The 20,514-nt window shown below is 40.7% G+C and overlaps 1 protein-coding gene across 17 annotated transcripts in view; it reads left to right on the top strand.

The window, feature by feature from the left end:
- Window positions 1-17,423, top strand: part of LOC135501392 (ribosome-binding protein 1-like) — a 33,675-nt gene extending 16,252 nt beyond the window's left edge. For 6 of the 17 annotated variants that reach the window (XM_064793493.1, XM_064793496.1, XM_064793482.1 and 3 more), the window contains exons 4-14: window positions 1,303-1,383; window positions 1,954-2,022; window positions 2,914-3,593; window positions 4,139-4,299; window positions 5,003-5,128; window positions 8,065-8,210; window positions 8,902-9,027; window positions 11,276-11,406; window positions 12,111-12,236; window positions 13,593-13,939; window positions 15,646-17,414. In XM_064793493.1, coding sequence (XP_064649563.1) covers window positions 1,303-1,350 — 48 coding nt within the window. In that variant the 3' untranslated portion in view covers window positions 1,351-1,383; window positions 1,954-2,022; window positions 2,914-3,593; ... (6 more) ...; window positions 13,593-13,939; window positions 15,646-17,414. Of the gene's footprint in view, window positions 1-1,302; window positions 1,384-1,953; window positions 2,023-2,913; window positions 3,594-4,138; window positions 4,300-5,002; window positions 5,129-8,064; window positions 8,211-8,901; window positions 9,028-11,275; window positions 11,407-12,110; window positions 12,237-13,592; window positions 13,940-15,645 lie in introns of all 17 variants that reach the window. The other 11 variants (XM_064793487.1, XM_064793491.1, XM_064793488.1 and 8 more) reach the window with 11 other exon arrangements.
- Window positions 17,424-20,514: the final 3,091 nt, after the last annotated feature.

Genomic DNA, 20,514 nt, shown 5'->3' on the forward strand with positions numbered 1-20,514 from the left:
AAATCTTTTGATCCAAGATATTAATCCCCAAGAGAATCCTTAATGGAATAAAAGCTGTATCTTTTTGTATCAAACAAACAAATCAAACCAACCACATCGAGTACTGAGTAGTACTGCTAATTTTTCACTGAATTCTTTTTAAAAAATAAATTTTTCAATGAAAAGTGTGAATGAATGTCTAGTATCATTCAGGTTTGCACCATTTTTCCTTTTGGTTTTTATTGCAAGAAACTGTTTAAGCAAAAAAAAAATTATATATGAAAAAATATTCAACAATACAACTAACGACACCTAGCCCTTTACTATTTCCAAATCAGTCCCACCCAAATATTTATTCCTTATCACCAATCACATTACCAACTTGGATTAGCCTTGGCCATCTTACACCTTTGTTTGATTGCTTGGAGCGACAAAAGACATAGCCAACCTCAAAAGAATGTGTGGGAGTGTTACATAAAACCACTACCTGTCACATTTTATGCCTTCCAATGCTTGCTATGCTTCGCCTGTAGTGCAGGCTGAACTTTCATTGCAGCAAGGTGCACATGGTTTTTGGTCGAATTTTGACTTATTTCAAGACTGAAATAGCAAAATAACTTGTGTTTAGCACAAATCTTCTACAAGGTGGGTATCACCTTCTCTCTAAAGGAATCTTGACGTTATTCATGTTTTATTTTTGTAGGCCCAATGGATTTTTGAAGAGGGCAACTTGTCTTTGTATTTTCCCCTTGTATTTTTCAATACAGAGAAAGAATCTACTTCCAAGAACCATTTTAAGGGTTGCAAAAAAGCACAATGGCACTAGGCCTTTGACCCATCATACCACCAAAACATGAACTGCCCAGCATCAATTTCCTGTCGGTATCTGGAAGTGGAATTGAATAAACACCCTTCGGTATATACAAAATATGAAATTTAAGTGATTACTGCCATATTTGAATTTTGATCTTGCCGAAATTTGGCGTACACATAGAGGGACTTAGATTCATCCTTCAACCAAATAAGAACCATCTCAATTGAACAATGACAAAACATACGACCAATTGGTGAAATAATAAAATTTGAACCCTGTCGGCCTGTGACCTTGAGAGGTTGGTCAAGTCAACAACCCCGATCATAATAGAACCCAAGAAATATGTAAAAATGCTTAAAAAAAATAAATAAATGAAGTTCACAAAATTTTAGTCAATTTGTGCCCCTTAGGACAGCTATTCTACTAGAGGTCACTTGAGCCAAAAATGAAAAAATGCTCTCAACTTGAGGAATTTGAAACTATGAATTTGTGCCAATTTATCATTACAGATGACGCATACCTTGTCCGCAATTGCAACGAAAGTTTCTTGCTGGTAATACATGGTTTTCAAGGTGAAGGGTTACATGTAGGTATGTATAATATAGTATTAGATTTTTACTTTCCAATTCATGCTTTTGCGCAAAAGAACTGGAGAGTACAATCGGGTCACTAAATCAGGAGGCCATATTTGAAGTGGTGATGCCATCTCATTGGTTGCTAGTTAAGGATTGATCACGAGTTTTGAGAAATGAACTAGCTCACATTGTTTAAATAAGTACAAGGCCGCAGCTGTTGTTATGATGGTTCCATTGGATTTTACATACAATCTACTGGCTATTCTTACGACAGTCATACTCACTAAACCTAACCCAGACCGTAACCCTTCCTCCTAGCACTAACCCAAACCCTAACCCTTCCCCAACACCAATCTCAACTCCCTAATTCCCAAAATTGCATAGAATCCTTGTTATAACTAGTCGTAAGAATGGCAAACTGGTATGAAATAAAAGGAATAAAGTCCATCAATTTCATGAAGGAAACGTAATTCATGACAAAAAATGATGTATTTCAACATCATATTTAGGCAGTAATTTCATGACTGAAAACACTAGAATTGCTGTAATCGTGCATTATGCATTTGTTCCAATTTATCATTACAGATGCCACACACCTTGACCGCAATTGCAACCGAAGATTTTTGAATGAACCGCAAGACGATCAGATGAAGGGTATGCATCAAGTAACAACTTGCCCAAATTGTTGATTGGGTTGCCACTGTCAATTTTCTTTAACCATTATTCGAATAAAATATTCAAACAGTGAAATAGTAAAACAAAGCTATTGAAGGCCTCATGTGAAAAGTCAATCCCCAAATGTGTCACTCTAAGTTACAGCAATCTGCCAGCAAGCTAAAGCATTAACTGACAATGCTAATGGCAGATTTGCCTGCATCCAGTGCTTTGGTTTCAAAGCAATATCACGTGTTGAAAACTGATAGAAGCCATACACTGACAGTTGAATATTGTAAGTATGACCAGTGAAAGATATAACAAACCAATAAGCAAGTCAAACACTTGTCAAAGACCAAGCCTTGTCAATGAAGTATATGAACTAATACTGAAATTTAAAAAATATCGCAAATAACATACAACTTTTATCCCAATCGCAAGGACATTTTCATGTGCACTTTTCTGAGATAACAAGGATTCAAAACTATATTTTTATAAAATGCACAAATAAAGCCACTGCTACAATTTACATGAAGTTTTGAACATTTTATATAGATTGACAGTGACACCTCCATCAGCAATTCATGCCAGTGGATGTTCAAAAGTCGTATCCACAGTATATGATGTGTGTGTGTGCGTGTGTGTGTGCGTGTTTGAGACGGGATAGGAAAAGGGTGCGGGAGGTCATGTGGGGGGGGGGGGGTCCTATGGAGTATGGTGACTGTTGTGAGAGTTGGAAGTGTGTCTGATCACTGTCTTGCTCATTTTGTAGATCTTGTTGTTATTCTAGTTGTTAGAGTAGTTATCGTAGTTATCTAGCTATCGTAGTTATCTAGCTATAATAGTTGTAATTCTTTTGGTTCCTGCTTATCATCTATTTAACCTATTCAGCTTTCAGTTGTCCAGGCCGGGCCAGGTGACCAATGACGATGATAGATCGGGTTCGATTCAAGCTATACGCTTGGTGTATTCGGTTATCGTGTCTGGCGACAGAGTCTAACTCACGTCCAAAGCACGGTGGCTGGGTCCCAGGCATGCTTGTCACTTTGTTCTGCTGTCCTCATCTAAGTTTCGACGGTGATGACATGGACTAAGGTTCAAAGTACGTGTTCCCCTTGAGTCATTGTGGTTGATTGATGGGGGAAATTAACGATTGCGTGTCGCTAGTCATTCACAATATCCCCTGTTGAAGAGTGTTGGCGGGATAAGTCTTACGACTGTTAACAATAGTAAGCAATAGCTGGCCAGCGATCCCCTACCTGATCTCGAGGGGGATGGAATGACTGGGGTTAGAGGCCTGTTGTTAACCTGCGGAATTTCGTCGGACGAAATGTCAGGCGTGTCCGTGTGGGACTTGTGCTAAACCAGTTTAGTACTAATGACGAAGACCTTGGGTCCTTTGAATAACAACAGTGTTCTCAACCTCCTTGTGCCTCTCAAAGCTAACGTATATACCCGCTGAAATCGACAAGACGGCGATGAAGAAGGAGAGCCGGCCTCCAGCTCGAGAGCCGAGAAGACACTGGATGGACCTGAAGAATATGTTGCTGCCAATGTTGGAGCCATACAGGGTAAGCATCACTTGGTCGTCAGTTACGTCTGGATGTTAAAATGATGTTAAAAAGTATTAATCTGACTTGCGATTTCAATTTTTATACATATTGGGGTGCCACACTCAATTCTGTTCATACAGATTTGAAACCGCATCAACCAATTTGGTTCCAGAATACAATTGAATGTGCTTTATTGAATTCGCATCAACTGATTCTCATTGAAACGTGAAGTGTTGGCGTTAATACGTATTAAAACAGTCTATTCATTGGCAGGGGGCTTGCAGGTCACTAGCTTGTTCCTGTCTTGATTATCTTCTAATTACCACAAAGGGCAGGGACAAGACATTCATACGCGAAAGGCACGTTACTACAATACGCAGCAAGAGTTGCACTTTTCAAATCAAATTGCATGCTGATTAGACCAAGTGTGGTGTAGCCAATTCGTATTCCGGAGAGTGCTCTCTGGAAAACAGTTTTTAATTGGATCCAGTGTGAAAGTAGCATGCTGTAGAAAGGCTCAGAAAAAAGATAAACCCCTTAACCAAAAGGTTGATTATTTTTAGGCAGCCCGAGCCAACATTGTACAAGGGCCACAAGGTCCAGGGCCTCCAGGACAAGGGACACAAGGACGAGGGACACGAGGACAAGGGACACGAGGACGAGGGACACGAGGACAAGGGACACAAGGACAAGGGACACTAAAGACGATGTTGCAATCTGCGGGGTGAGCATCACATAGTCCTGGTTGATATTATATCTACTCATGAAACAAACTTCATAACTGTCCGACCAGGAGGGAAAAAAATCATATTTCATGTCTCCGAACCTGCACCCTGGTGGCCAAGTCATGAACTTTTATCCCCAAGTGAGACCACCTGACCGAGAGTGCTCAAGTTAACAGCCAAATGGGCAACATGACCTCGATGATCTTGATTAGTTGGACAAATCATGAGTTACATTTTATATATGGTTATTAGTAATATCAGACGTAAGGATGGATATAAAAATCGAAGGCAATTTGGCCTGAGGAATAATGCCACTTGGGCAAGGATTGAAGCAGTGAATCGAGCAAAGAGTGTGGCCGATCAACATTTTTCCACAAGAAAATGCTGCCAACCAAAGACATCTTCACTTCACTTGATCCAGAAAATGGCCCGTGAGCATCTTTCCAACAGTGCCACTTTATAAAATGAAATGGCCAGGGCCATTGTGCTCATCTGTCGACATGGGAAAAAAATGGACTTGGACATGATGGGTGCTTTTGACTTCATTGATCATTTTTTAACCTTTGCCCCTGGTGGCCACATTTGGAATCGAATTCTTAAAGCGAGAAACAACCATCTCACTCAAATGAAAACAAATAATCTTTTGGTTTCAATCTATTCATTTTGAGATAGGTCATTGAATGTATTTTTCCTGTTTTCTAGCCCTCGGCAGATTGAGATGATGGCTGTCGAGAAGACCCAACCACTCAACCAAGATCTACAATTCGTCCTATGGTAGATGTGACTCTCAAAAGATTTTGGATGACGAAGGAATCCAATACATATATGGTAAATATGAACAGATGACAAGACAGTATATCATGAAATGGGTGAATACGCCATGGGCTGAGTTCGTTTCATTTCCGGAGTAAAGTAGAATCGCAAAATGGTGGATTTTATCCTCAAACTGTACAAGCAACCTCAGTTTGGAATTGAATTGCAGATCAAGCGTCAATTAGTAAAGCGTTGTGGTCGTCGGTATTAAGGCTTTTAGAAAATTAAGACAAGAACACATTTCTTAAATAACATCCAACCCCTTCCAGAAACTAGCGATGATTTTTGAAAAACCCACTTCAGCCGCCTTGTTTTGATTGACCCGATTATTCGGGCAGAGATGCGCTATGTTGACGATACCCCCATATATTGCTCGAAGACTTCAGCAACTTCAGGGTAGATTTCACACGTTGATTGGGAAACCTTGGACCTGCATATGCCATACTCGTGAAACCGAATGAACTCATCCCTAAAATGCATTTACAGGGTGTGCCTATAAATATTCCATATGTTCTGTGGCTGGACTGAAAATAGACAGGCTATTAGATTTTCCATCCATGGTTTTGTCACTGCATTGCTCCTTACTAAACACAAACTGTGTCAAAAATAAAAGTGAAAGAGCCGCAGTTGTGCAGTTGTTTGGGTCTCTGACAAGTGGTCATGCGCTCCCAGGCTCACCAGTTGAAAATGCTCAGGTTGTAGTACTGATTGAGCAGCTAATCTGAATTCCAGTTCCACTGAAAGCTCTCAGCATAGACTGGGGTAAGAGTTAAAAGTAGGGTGACAATTTCAACCGTTGTTGATGTCAAGACTAGAAACCCGAAACTTGCAAGTTATACTTTTGGGACAGACAAGATATCAAGACGTGATGAGATAAGGGGCCGAGTGAGGGCTTGAACTTAAGGGGTACGCTGTTCATAATTACTGGTGGTCCAGGAAAATAGAATTGCAGTTATACATAATGCTGTAGAACAGATATTATGCATACGTGTTTGCTGAAACTGGGTGCTTCTGGTATTTGTATTTCTATGCAACGGCAGTGCCAGTGCTGAAATCTATATTTAGTACATATTTGTGCAATTGGAAATTTCAAATTCAATTACAAACTTCTCATTTTTAGCTCACCTCTTAGCAGAGGTGAGCTTATCCCATACCGTGGCGTCCGTCGTCCGTCGTCGTCGTCGTCGTCGTCGTCGTCGTCGTCGTCGTCGTCGTCGTCCGTCGTCCGTTAGCAGGGCACGTTTCGTAACTGTTAGAGCTATTGAGTTGAAACTTGGTACACATGTACCCTTATGTAATGACACCTTGGAGACCAAGTTTCGGTCCGATTCGTTTCATGGTTTGGCCACCAGGGGGCCAAACGTTAAAAGTGAAAATATGCAATATCTCCCTTAATAGTAGTCGGGAAATTTTGAAAAAAATATGGTAGGTACTTCTAGCAAAGGTGCATCATATATCTTCCGGGTTTTTGATTTGACCTCCTTTTCAAGGTCACAGAGGTCAAATGGTGTAAATTGGCCGTTAGGATGTAACGATGGCACGTTTCTAAACTGCAATGACTATTGATACCAAATTTGGTACACATTTACCCCTTAGTCAGGTGATCTCAGGGACCGAAGTTTGGTCCAATATGATTCACCACTTGACCACCAGGGGGCAAAATCCAAAAACTTTAAAAATGTGATTATTCCTTATCTTCTTGCCCGATTGCCACCAATTTGATATCATGGGTACATCTAACCACCATACAGTATATGTCACACAGGTTTTTAATTTGACCTTCTTGTCAAGGTCACAGGCGTAAATTCGCCGTCAGGCCGTAACTATGGCACGTTTCTTAACTGCAATGACTATTGATCACAAATTAAGTACACATGTACCCCTTGGTCAGGTGATCTCAGGTACCGAAGTTTGGTGCGATCTGATTTGCCGTTTGGCCTCCAGGGAGGGGGCCAAATCCTAAATTCTTCAAAATGCCATTATTCCTAGTAATGACTTGCCCGATTGGCACCAATTTTATATCATAGGTACATCTAATTCTAACAACCATTCAATGTGTCACCAGGGTCTTCTTTGATTTGACCTACTTTTCAAGGTCACAGAGGTCGAATGTACTGTAAATTGGCCATTTTGGGGAAATTGTAATAGCTTGGACCTACATCAAACCTAACACTACATGACACAATACCATGCTCTTTATCCATCTTTCCTCCACATGAGGTGAGCACAATGGCCCTGGCCATTTCATTTAACGGTGTAGGATTTAAGGGTTGTGATTTAATCATAAACTACTTCGGTGAATTTGATGAAACTGAATGAAAGACCCTATTGCACAAGTGCATTAATCATGGTGGAGCAATGTAGCCTGCTGACAATGTTAGTCCGTCGGCGATGGCGCTCGTTACGACCGATCGCACTCATTTTTGGCTCACCGTAGGGGAGTCTATACAATACCGCAGTGTCCGTCGTCCGTCGTCGTCTGTCGTCGTCGTATCCTGTTTCAAAAACAGTGGCACGTTTCTTAACCGCTAAGCCTATGAACTTGTAACTTTGTACACAGGACTCCCTTGGTCAGATGACCTGTGACACTAAATTTCGGTCCGATCTGAGTCTTAATTTGGCCACCAGGGGGCCGAATGTAGATATCTAAAAAGTGTGATATCTCGCTTATTAATGACTTGTTTGGACAGAGAGCACGTTTCTCAACCGCCACAGCTATGAACTTGAAACTTGGTACATATAACCCCCTATATCAGATAACCTCTTGTGCTGAATATCGGTCCGATCTGATTCTCAATTTGGCCACCAGGGGGTCAAATGTGGATATCTAAAAAGTGTGATATCTCGCTTATTGATGACTTGTTTTCGATAAAACTTTTGTGGTAGGTACTCATAGCAAGGATACATCATATATCATATAACCCCTTAACCAAAAGTTTGATTATTTTTAGGCAGCCCGAACCAACATTGTACAAGGGCCACAAGGTCCAGGGCCTCCAGGACAAGGGACACGAGGACAAGGGACACGAGGACAAGGGACACGAGGACAAGGGACACGAGGACAAGGGACACTAAAGACGATGTTGCAATCTGCGGGGTGAGCATCACATAGTCCTGGTTGATATTATATCTACTCATGAAACAAACTTCATAACTGTCCGACCAGGAGGGAAAAAAATCATATTTCATGTCTCCGAACCTGCACCCTGGTGGCCAAGTCATGAACTTTTATCCCCAAGTGAGACCACCTGACCGAGAGTGCTCAAGTTACCAGCCAAATGGGCAACATGACCTCGATGATCTTGATTAGTTGGACAAATCATGAGTTACATTTTATATATGGTTATTAGTAATATCAGACGTAAGGATGGATATAAAAATCGAAGGCAATTTGGCCTGAGGAATAATGCCACTTGGGCAAGGATTGAAGCAGTGAATCGAGCAGAGTGTGGCCGATCAACATTTTTCCACAAGAAAATGCTGCCAACCAAAGACATCTTCACTTCACTTGATCCAGAAAATGGCCCGTGAGCATCTTTCCAACAGTGCCACTTTATAAAATGAAATTGCCAGGGCCATTGTGCTCATCTGTCGACATGGGAAAAAAATGGACTTGGACATGATGGGTGCTTTTGACTTCATTGATCATTTTTTAACCTTTGCCCCCTGGTGGCATGAATTCTTAAAGCGAGAAATAACCATCTCACTCAAATGAAAACAAATTATCTTTTGGTTTCAATCTATTCATTTTGAGATAGGTCATTGAATGTATTTTTCCTGTTATCTAGCCCTCTGCAGATTGAGATGATGGCTGTCGAGAAGACCCAACCACTCAACCAAGATCTACAATTCGTCCTATGGTAGATGTGACTCTCAAAAGATTTTGGATGACGAAGGAATCCAATACATATATGGTAAATATAAACAGATGACAAGACAGTATATCATGAAATGGGTGAATACGCCATGGGCTGAGTTCGTTTCATTTCCGGAGTAAAGTAGAATCGCAAAATGGTGGATTTTATCCTCAAACTGTACAAGCAACCTCAGTTTGGAATTGAACTGCAGATCAAGTGTCAATTAGTAAAGCGTTGTGGTCGTCGGTATTGAGGCTTTTAGAAAATTAAGACAAGAACACATTTCTTAAATAACATCCAACCCCTTCCAGAAACTAGCGATGATTTTTGAAAAACCCACTTCAGCCGCCTTGTTTTGATCGACCCGATTATTCGGGCCGATTAATCTCTGCCCGATTATTCGGGCAGAGATGCGCTATGTTGACGATACCCCCATATATTGCTTGAAGACTTCAGCAACTTCAGGGTAGATTTCACACGTTGATTGGGAAACCTTGGACCTGCATATGCCATACTCGTGAAACCGAATGAACTCATCCCTAAAATGCATTTACAGGGTGTGCCTATAAATATTCCATATGTTCTGTGGCTGGACTGAAAATAGACAGGCTATTAGATTTTCCATCCATGGTTTTGTCACTGCATTGCTCCTTACTAAACACAAACTGTGTCAAAAATAAAAGTGAAAGAGCTGCAGTTGTGCCGTTTGTTTGGGTCTCTGACAAGTGGTCATGAGCTCCCAGGCTCACCAGTTGAAAATGCTCAGGTTGTAGTACTGATTGAGCAGCTAATCTGAATTCCAGTTCCACTGAAAGCTCTCAGCATAGACTGGGGTAAGAGTTAAAAGTAGGGTGACAATTTCAACCGTTGTTGATGTCAAGACTAGAAACCCGAAACTTGCAAGTTATACTTTTGGGACAGACAAGATATCGAGACGTGATGAGATAAGGGGCCGAGTGAGGGCTTGAACTTAAGGGGTACGCTGTTCATAATTACTGGTGGTCCAGGAAAATAGAATTGCAGTTATACATAATGCTGTAGAACAGATATTATGCATACGTGTTTGCTGAAACTGGGTGCTTCTGGTATATGTATTTCTATGCAACGGCAGTGCCAGTGCTGAAATCTATATTTAGTACATATTTGTGCAATTGGAAATTTCAAATTCAATTACAAACTTCTCGTTTTTTAACGGTGTAGGATTTAAGGATTGTGATTTTATCATAAACTGCTTCGGTGAATTTGATGAAACTGAATGAAAGACCCTATTGCACAAGTGCATTAATCATGGTGGAGCAATGTAGCCTGCTGACAATGTTAGTACGTCGGCGATGGCGCTCGTTACGACCGATCGCACTCATTTTTGGCTCACCGTAGGGGAGTCTATACAATACCGCAGTGTCCGTCGTCGTCTGTCGTCGTCGTATCCTGTTTCAAAAACAGTGGCACATTTCTTAACCGCTAAGCCTATGAACTTGTAACTTTGTACACAGGACTCCCTTGGTCAGATGACCTGTGACACTAAATTTTGGTCCGATCTGATTCTTTATTTGGCCACCAGGGGGCCGAATGTAGATATCTAAAAAGTGTGATATCTCGCTTATTAATGACTTGTTTGGAATGAAATTTTTGTGGTAGGTACTCATAGCAAGGATACATCATGTCTCATACGGGTTTTTTATTTGACCTACTTTTCAAGGTCACAGAGGTCAAATGGCGTAAATTGGCTGTTTCAGTGTAACTATGGCACGTTTTTCAACCTCCACAGCTATGAACTTGAAACTTAGTACATATAACCCTCTATACCAGATAACCTCTGGTGCTGAATTTTGGTCTGATCTGATTCTCAATTTGGCCACCAGGGGGCCGAATGTGGATACCTAAAAAGTGTGATAATTCGCTTATCAATAACTTGTTTTCAATAAAACTTTCGTGGTGGGTACTCATAGCAAGGATACATCATATGTCGTATGGGTTTTTAATTTGACCCACTTTTCAAGGTTGCAGAGGTCAAATGGCATAAATTGGCTGTTTCAGTGTAATTATGGCACGTTTCTCAACCGCCACAGCTATGAACTTGAAACTTGGTACATATAACCCCCTATATCAGATAACCTCTTGTGCTGAATATCGGTCCGATCTGATTCTCAATTTGGCCACCAGGGGGTCAAATGTAGATATCTAAAAAGTGTGATATCTCGCTTATTGATGACTTGTTTTCGATAAAACTTTTGTGGTAGGTACTCATAGCAAGGATACATCATATATCATATAACCCCTTAACCAAAAGTTTGATTATTTTTAGGCAGCCCGAGCCAACATTGTACAAGGGCCACAAGGTCCAGGTCCTCCAGGACAAGGGACACAAGGACAAGGGACATAAGGACAAGGGACACGAGGACAAGGGACACAAAAGACGATGTTGCAATCTGCGGGGTGAGCATCACATAGTCCTGGTTGATATTATATCTACTCATGAAACAAACTTTATAACTGTCCGACCAGGAGGGAAAAAAATCATATTTCATGTCTCCGAACCTGCACCCTGGTGGCCAAGTCATGAACTTTTATCCCCAAGTGAGACCACCTGACCGAGAGTGCTCAAGTTAACAGCCAAATGGGCAACATGACCTCGATGATCTTGATTAGTTGGACAAATCATGAGTTACATTTTATATATGGTTATTAGTAATATCAGACGTAAGGATGGATATAAAAATCGAAGGCAATTTGGCCTGAGGAATAATGCCACTTGGGCAAGGATTGAAGCAGTGAATCGAGCAAAGAGTGTGGCCGATCAACATTTTTCCACAAGAAAATGCTGCCAACCAAAGACATCTTCACTTCACTTGATCCAGAAAATGGCCCGTGAGCATCTTTCCAACAGTGCCACTTTATAAAATGAAACGGCCAGGGCCATTGTGCTCGCCTGTCGACATGGGAAAAAAATGGACTTGGACATGATGGGTGCTTTTGACTTCATTGATCATTTTTCAACCTTTGCCCCCTGGTGGCCACATTTGGAATCGAATTCTTAAAGCGAGAAACAACCATCTCACTCAAATGAAAACAAATTATCTTTTGGTTTCAATCTATTCATTTTGAGATAGGTCATTGAATGTATTTTTCCTGTTATCTAGCCCTCGGCAGATTGAGATGATGGCTGTCGAGAAGACCCAACCACTCAACCAAGATCTACAATTCGTCCTATGGTAGATGTGACTCTCAAAAGATTTTGGATGACGAAGGAATCCAATACATATATGGTAAATATAAACAGATGACAAGACAGTATATCATGAAATGGGTGAATACGCCATGGGCTGAGTTCGTTTCATTTCCGGAGTAAAGTAGAATCGCAAAATGGTGGATTTTATCCTCAAACTGTACAAGCAACCTCAGTTTGGAATTGAACTGCAGATCAAGTGTCAATTAGTAAAGCGTTGTGGTCGTCGGTATTGAGGCTTTTAGAAAATTAAGACAAGAACACATTTCTTAAATAACATCCAACCCCTTCCAGAAACTGGCGATGATTTTTGAAAAACCCACTTCAGCCGCCTTGTTTTGATCGACCCGATTATTCGGGCAGAGATGCGCTATGTTGACGATACTCCCATATATTGCTTGAAGACATCAAAAACTTCAGGGAGATTTCGCACGTTGATTAGGAAACATTGGACCTGCATATGCCATACTCGTGAAACCGAATGAACTCATCCCTAAAGTGTATTTACAGGGTGTGCCAATAAATATTCCATATGTTCTGTGGCTGGACTGAAAATAGACAGGCTATTAGATTTTCCATCCATGGTTTTGTCACTGCATTGCTCCTTACTAAACACAAACTGTGTCAAAAATAAAAGTGAAAGAGCTGCAGTTGTGCAGTTGTGCAGTTGTTTGGGTCTCTGACAAGTGGTCATGCGCTCCCAGGCTCACCAGTTGAAAATGCTCAGGTTGTAGTACTGATTGAGCAGCTAATCTGAATTCCAGTTCCACTGAAAGCTCTCAGCATAGACTGGGGTAAGAGTTAAAAGTAGGGTGACAATTTCAACCGTTGTTGATGTCAAGACTAGAAACCCGAAACTTGCAAGTTATACTTTTGGGACAGACAAGATATCAAGACGTGATGAGATAAGGGGCCGAGTGAGGGCTTGAACTTAAGGGGTACGCTGTTCATAATTACTGGTGGTCCAGGAAAATAGAATTGCAGTTATACATAATGCTGTAGAACAGATATTATGCATACGTGTTTGCTGAAACTGGGTGCTTCTGGTATTTGTATTTCTATGCAACGGCAGTGCCAGTGCTGAAATCTATATTTAGTACATATTTGTGCAATTGGAAATTTCAAATTCAATTACAAACTTCTCGTTTTTTAACGGTGTAGGATTTAAGGGTTGTGATTTAATCATAAACTACTTCGGTGAATTTGATGAAACTGAATGAAAGACCCTATTGCACAAGTGCATTAATCATGGTGGAGCAATGTAGCCTGCTGGCGATGTTAGTCCGTCTGCGATGGCGCTCGTTACGACCGATCGCGCTCATTTTAGTTATACAGAATCGAGATGACCGTAAGGACAAATTGAGACTGAGAGTAACCTTATATTTTTGATTTCCAGTCGCTCACAGATACGGGCAGACAACCGAGAGTCGAGTGGATTCAGTGGATCGAATGGTTGTGCGGAGGGATAGCCATGTGCAGGAGTGACGAACCACAGCTCGGCAAACGATGCCTTGACAGAACAATTCAAGGAGAACCTTCGCTGAGATCAGAAAGGGAACTTGTTTGCTGTGGGGATGGATTGGACACCGAAATGTCTGTCATTCTAATAAACTATAATGACAATCCAACTCCAAAGGGACTCTCTGGATTTAGGGAAAGCTACGGACATAGAGCCCTGAAATGATATCCTGCAGCCACCATGAGGACGGCCTATCTCATACTTCGGAAGGGTGCCATCACACGGTAATGTAAACAAATCAATTTCAGTTTTTCAAATGTCCTTGATAAGGTGTTAGCCATTGGCCTGATTAAGAGATGGTGAGCTCTCTGTTGAGGAATAATTTTCCAACGTTGTTTTAGCGACACCAATTACAGTGCCATTTTCATCAAACCCACGGTGATGATGACCTCTCACGTTTGCCTCTTTAAATGCTCTATTGAACTAATTGATTCTGAATATGCCATCACAGAAAATCACTTCGTAACCCACTGATATCTCACTCTCATAAACAACTTGGTTATGCTGGTTGCATGAATATCAAAAGCAAAGCATTTTTATCAACTGGAGCTTTATGTAACACTAAGAAAGAATCCCGAACTGCTTAATGAGCAGTAGTTGAACATGGCCATTGCCAGTAATGTGATTTCATGAAGTCTGTCCAAACATACAGAGGCCTAACACAACCTTTAATGTGTCAAGCCTCAGGGGTTCCCTGATACCAGAGGTCTGGAAATGCTCAAAACACCGTAGGGTGCAAGTTTCAAATCAATATCTAGAAAGATAACCTACTTTTCCCCCTTCGGAATTTCAGACAGTACTGTGAAAAAGTTGTAGTTGAAAGTTGTACAGCATGATTGTTTTAGGTTTGAGATATCAGTGAGGTTGAGCTTTGAATGGTAACAAAAAACAAAAACTTTATTGACATATGATTGCAGCCGCCTGGGTACAGAAGATTCCTCAAAAGTCTTTCTGTCAGCACCCACCCGATTGAATGAAATTCAAATGGAAAACCATTACCCCTAGTTGAAAAATGTGACGTTAATTCACGTCGTTGTTCCTCGAAGCCCTAGTGCGTTTGACGTTGATTAATGTGGGAGCTCCACTAAAGTGTTAACAGCTGTAAAATAACTCTGTTGGTCAATGCTGGTGCATTTGCATGGAGTATCAGCTTTCCAGGACAGGCCATTTCAATGACATTGGGCCAAGAAGAGAAGAGATTAGCAAAGGAAAAAGGTTATTGGGTAGCAACTTGGGGGGGGGGGGGGGGGGGATGATGTGATCACAGTAGAACTACTCTGTTAAGGACATCCTCAAGACTGATATGTGCTGTGCTTACAAGAGAGGTGTACTGATTAGAGAGTTCAAATTGAATGGAGACAATCAAAGTTAGTGTCCTAAAAGAGAGAAGGTCCTTTTAGAGAGGTGTATGCTAAGGGAGGTTCCACTGTATTCTAAAGTAGGGTCCTTGTGGCACTTGGTGACCTCACTGGTGATGCAAAATGACGCAATTGGACCCCCTCCCCAACACTACAACCAACATCAATTAATTTAATGGCAACAACAACTTTACTAATGAAACCACGCAGGCGGCTGAGATGGCATAAACTGCCCCAATCCTCAAGTCTCTGCATAAGTTCTGTGTTGGCATTCTTGTAAGGTTAAATGTCAACACAAGAAAAGTGATTTCTAACAGTTATGATATTGACATTGATAGAGCTGTTCAGTTGTTGTTTCTTGTTTCTGATCAAATCTTAACCTCATTATTGCAGGAAATTAACATGTTCCATCTTGACTCTCATGTGTTTGCATCACCAACATCAAGCTTGTGAGTGATAGAGCGATCTCAAAACATTGCGGGTCAAGACGAACATGTTCCTGCACAATGAATATTTCACTGATGATATTTTGCACCAATAAACCTTACTGTATGTAATTTGTTTCTTTTCAGCATGGAGAAGCATCCGACAGGAGGAAGATGGATGTTGCTGACCAGCACATCCCAACGATGTATTTTTGTCACCGTAGACCTATTGTTTTTATTGAAATATCTGATTGAAAGGTGATTTTATTGATAAAAATCCTCAAATTTTCTGATGGGAGAAGGCATATATTTACCTTCTTAGGGCAATGACAATATGTTGTCATGGTTTAAAATAATGCACGTATAAAGAAGGAATAACATTTTAGAGGAGGGTTTCTTTTGTTACCAGGGGCACCATGATCCAAGAGATCAACAATTTTCTGGCAAAATCTTTTGAAAGAAAGCGAAATGTGGAGTGGGCGTTTATGGAGAGCCAATAGGGCATGTCAGTACCCAAACAAATAAGTCTTAAGCAAAATTGATTTTTAGCTTATGAAGGCAGAAGCTAATAGCCTAGGGCACATCAGGACCCTACTGCTTGAAATGGTTTTCTCCTGAAATAATCACCAACTTGATCAGATATTTCATTATTATATCTCCATCACTTGAGACATGGGGTTCATATGATTTCTTTCTTGCTTAAACCCCAGGCAAAAAAGGAACATATGTGTCTGCGATGGAACGTAGGCCTTTAATACTGTTTCTCGATCTCCCCAGTACCATAGAATCCACGGGCATTGGTCAGAGCAGTTAAGCCGAGACCTTCTAACGTTGGCTGGCTCAGTTGCTTGGTATCATATAATACCAGAGACAACTGACCAACTACACAAAGAAGTTAAAGAAGTTGCGTTCCCTCAATCACTTTTACCAAATACCTGGGAACAAGGTATTGATGAAAAGACACATTCAACTTATATAGTTGAAAACACTCTCATTGTTTTATTGATATTTGTGAGGATATCAAAAGATTTCCTGACGACAGAATCGACTGCTTCGAGATCTTGCGAGAGCATATTTATCATGCTCTGCAGATTATGAAGACGGTCTTTTGCCCCACTGAGAATTGGATAAGACATGGTACTGAATGGTTTGAGAAAAGTGTAATTAAAACGTCAACTTTGTAAGACGTTTCATTTTGTCCTGCATGTAATAAATGTAGACCTTGTTAGTAAAATAAAGAGATCTTAGACTCCAACTTGCCAAAAAACTGGCATACCCACTTCTGTGTAGTCTTGCCATGTCGAAAGCTACGTCTTTTGTCATGCAAATAACATGTCACCTCTCAACCTTTTGTCATGCAAAGCGGCAGCCTCAAGGTGGAGTGGCCATGAGAAATGTGGTCCTTTTGTTATTTAAATTGGGTCCTTAAGCTGTTTAGTCATGGTGTGATGACAGCCTTGACCTGACCTATTGTTAGCTGAAATGGCTTAACTGCAGTCATACACAATAGGTTTAATACATGCATGAATAGTAAATGAACATATTATTAGCATGCAGAGTTGAAGTTGTGGAGTGTGACTAGTGTAAGATCTCTATTTAGCAATGTCTTTCTTGAACATTACATCTTGTAAAGGAGTAGACCATGTGTGATAGTATTACTATCTTCTTGTTTTCTCCTGTTATGGGCTTTCGGAGTGGCGCAGTACTTAAATGTACACGTCTGATGTCATGTAAAAAACTCAGTCGTTGAAGCCTGTCACCTGTGTGATGGAGTCGGCAGCTCCCTCCGATCGCGTAGGTTTTCTCCCGGGGACGGGTTTCCTCCTGCACGACATTCCAAATTGCCATTACGATAATTCTTGGGATGTACAACAATAAAAAAGATTTTCACAAGATAATGATTTGAATTTATTTTTCTTTACCCTCCGGGTTGGGTGGTGTAGTGGTTCACTTACACCAACAACCTGGCGACCTGAATGGGGAAATTATATATTGGTCATAATTTCTCTATACAGCAGGTCAGTACATGTAGGTGTAAACTGTGGACGAAAGTGTGGACAGCGGCCCTCTAAGTTTGGTGGGCTGGCATTTCTTTGTCTTTCAATATATTTAAAAGAAATTGCAGTATATTATGCATTAAAATCGTTTTAATGGGTCAGCGAAAGAAAAAAAGGAAAAAAATTATTTTGATCTGTTTTACAGTATGACTTGTCTCAGTGAAACTGACTAGTATAGCTCCTGACTGATTTACAGTAACCTTTCAACGGGGCCGACCTTAAGATGATAACTATCTCCTTGTGACATCTTGGACGGATTGAATTACGCAGAAAAACTAAATTATTTGCGGAAAATGTCACTTTGTTTACACACCACCAAAGACAACCGGTGTCTCAGGTCACCGATGGGTGGCTTATTTGTAAACAAAAGCACGTGACACAAATTTTAATTTACCACGTGCTAGCCAAATACCATTTGGCCCACCGTCGCCCAAGCCAATTTGCAATGTAATAGAGTATGGACCGCTAAATAACAATAGCCTTGGAGGTTGTTAATCTAAATTGAATATCAGTTGCCGCACCTATATTTCGTTGAAGGGTACAAGGAAGGCCTCCTATATCAAACCTCTGGGAATAGGTTTACAGTCAAATATATAATTTTGATAATTTCTTTAATGGGTTTATTGCTCTTGAACAATGGAAAGAAGAACAGTCAATCTTATTACATGTAGATACATGCCAAAGTCACGACGTTTCCTTACCAATTGTACAGTAATAGTACCAGCATGACTGTGCTGCCAGCTATTAATAGATAGGTAGTCTTGCTCTAACCACACTTCCCAATCAGTGCGTTGCGGATTCCAGCATTGTCCAAGACTAGCATCACTGCCATGTTTCGATATTCTTTAACTTTCTTGATGGATTGATTACACACCAAAGATTTGGGATTCGGGTAGGAATATGTTGTTTTGTTTTGAGTATTTTATTCAGTAGGAATACCCCCTCGGTTTTGCTTAGTGTTGAAGTGTTTCTTTGTAATTCTCTGCCTGTTTATGTCCTTGTCCGGCGGAGGCGCTGGGGTACATCACTTCCTATAAAAAAATTCCACTTTTCTCGTAAATAAATATTATCCAGATGCAATTTTGAGAAAAGTAAATGCATTAGAGGTATGAAAGTACTCATTGAGATACAGCATCTTTGAAAGGAATTAATTCTGATGTTGGATTATGAAGTTGAATGTTGAATGATTTCTGATTGCTGAGTGAAGTAGGTCAAACCATGAAACTAATGGGGGCAAATTTTGCACCACATATGAGGCAGTTAGGACCCTGCACTGCCGACTTCCGTTGTGACAACTGATCATTGTCGTTTCGGATTTCGGTGGTGCCTTGTGCCCGCTTGCGGGTGCTTGAGTGCCCAGGATTGTTGATTGTGGCCAAAGGTGTTCGGGCCCCCAATGTTTCTGCCCGGGCTTCTATAGCCATGGTTAACAATGTGGCCTGTTTTACACTTTTAGACATATTCTTTTTTTTTTTCAAGTCATCCATCCATCAGCCAAGACAACAGAATGTCCACAGCCAAAGAGTTGCGAAGACCTAATATGGGAGGACATATTGAGGACTGTCTCATTGAAGACAGTCAATCAGTCTTTCTGAAGGCACCTGTGTTGGGACATGGGCTTCTCTGTTTGTTGTCAGACAAGGGCTTGTGAGGTTAGTTCTTGATAATTTATAAACATGAAGAATAGCTTGTCCATTCGGGGTCTATTGATGTCATCCTCCAAAAGATTTCTTGCCCATTATATGTTAATCACACATGTCAGAGAGTAAATGCGAGTTTGGATATCGTTTTTTAAATTGAATATCTCGTGGGGGGGGGGACATTCACATTAACATTAACCCCTGATTTTCTTAGGATGATAATATATATGTACAGGAAAAAATTGTCTCATTAAATAATCCTGTTATATGCATAACAGGCAGAAACAGACCTTGATCCCTATTGAGCTTGGGTGTGATCATGTTAGACCCAAGCTCTGTAGGGATCAGGGTCTGTTTGTGCCCCATGCATATAACCGGATTATTCAATCAGACAATTAGTTTTTCAGCACATTTTTTACTCCTTACACCAGGAGACGCCTTTGAGAACGCAAGGCAAAATGTTGTGTGGACTGCAAAAAACACAAGAGTTTAAATCCACAGAACTTTTGAACATGCCACGTTATCGCCAGAACTAAAGGTTCGTAATTTGAGCCCAAATAGCGTGTCCATTCGGGGGACTAATCATGTCATCCAGGCTGCCATGAAAGGACGGTTCATAGTAGATTAAGAGAATAGGTGTAATAAGTCATAGGTGTAAACATATCTTAATTCCTTGTTCTTTCAGATGAATACGATTATTGCTGTTCCATCCTCTCCCTGACATCAGCCAATGTCCAAAGCCGGCAGTGAATGTCAATCCTAAAGTCTCCTCCTTATGGATATACGACAGTGGATCGGTATTTCAGTGTTTCAGTGTGTCATCGGTCAGTGTCTCCCGTATTTCAGTGTTTCCCTATTGTTACTCTATTCGCGGATAAGCCAGTGGTGATCAGGTCGGCAGAAAAACTGGTTCTTCAATCCTTCAATCTCGAGTGATTACCATGGATACAGAATTCGTATGAATAAATTATGACGCATGTGCCAAATATGGGAAACAAAATGGCGTTGCCTGGTGTGTAGAAAATCAATCACGTTCCTCAGTGGAAAAGGAAGATCACGTGGTATTGTTCGGTCACGTGAATGTTGCGAGATTTTATTCATGTTGCTATGTTTTTTCCAAGGGTTGCCACATATATTTGAAAACAAGTTGACCTACATTTTCAGGAAATTTTGCATCATATTTTCAAGTTATTAAAGTTTTTGAAATATTGGCATGTTTTTTCAAGTGTTGCCTGTATATTTCAAAATGTTGTATTAAATATTCAAGTCTTGCCTGTATATTTCAAAATGTCGTATTAAATTTTCAAGTCTTGCATTTA

Source organism: Lineus longissimus, chromosome 17 (genome assembly GCF_910592395.1).
Source record: "Lineus longissimus chromosome 17, tnLinLong1.2, whole genome shotgun sequence".
In the NCBI taxonomy this organism is placed as follows: domain Eukaryota; kingdom Metazoa; phylum Nemertea; class Pilidiophora; order Heteronemertea; family Lineidae; genus Lineus; species Lineus longissimus.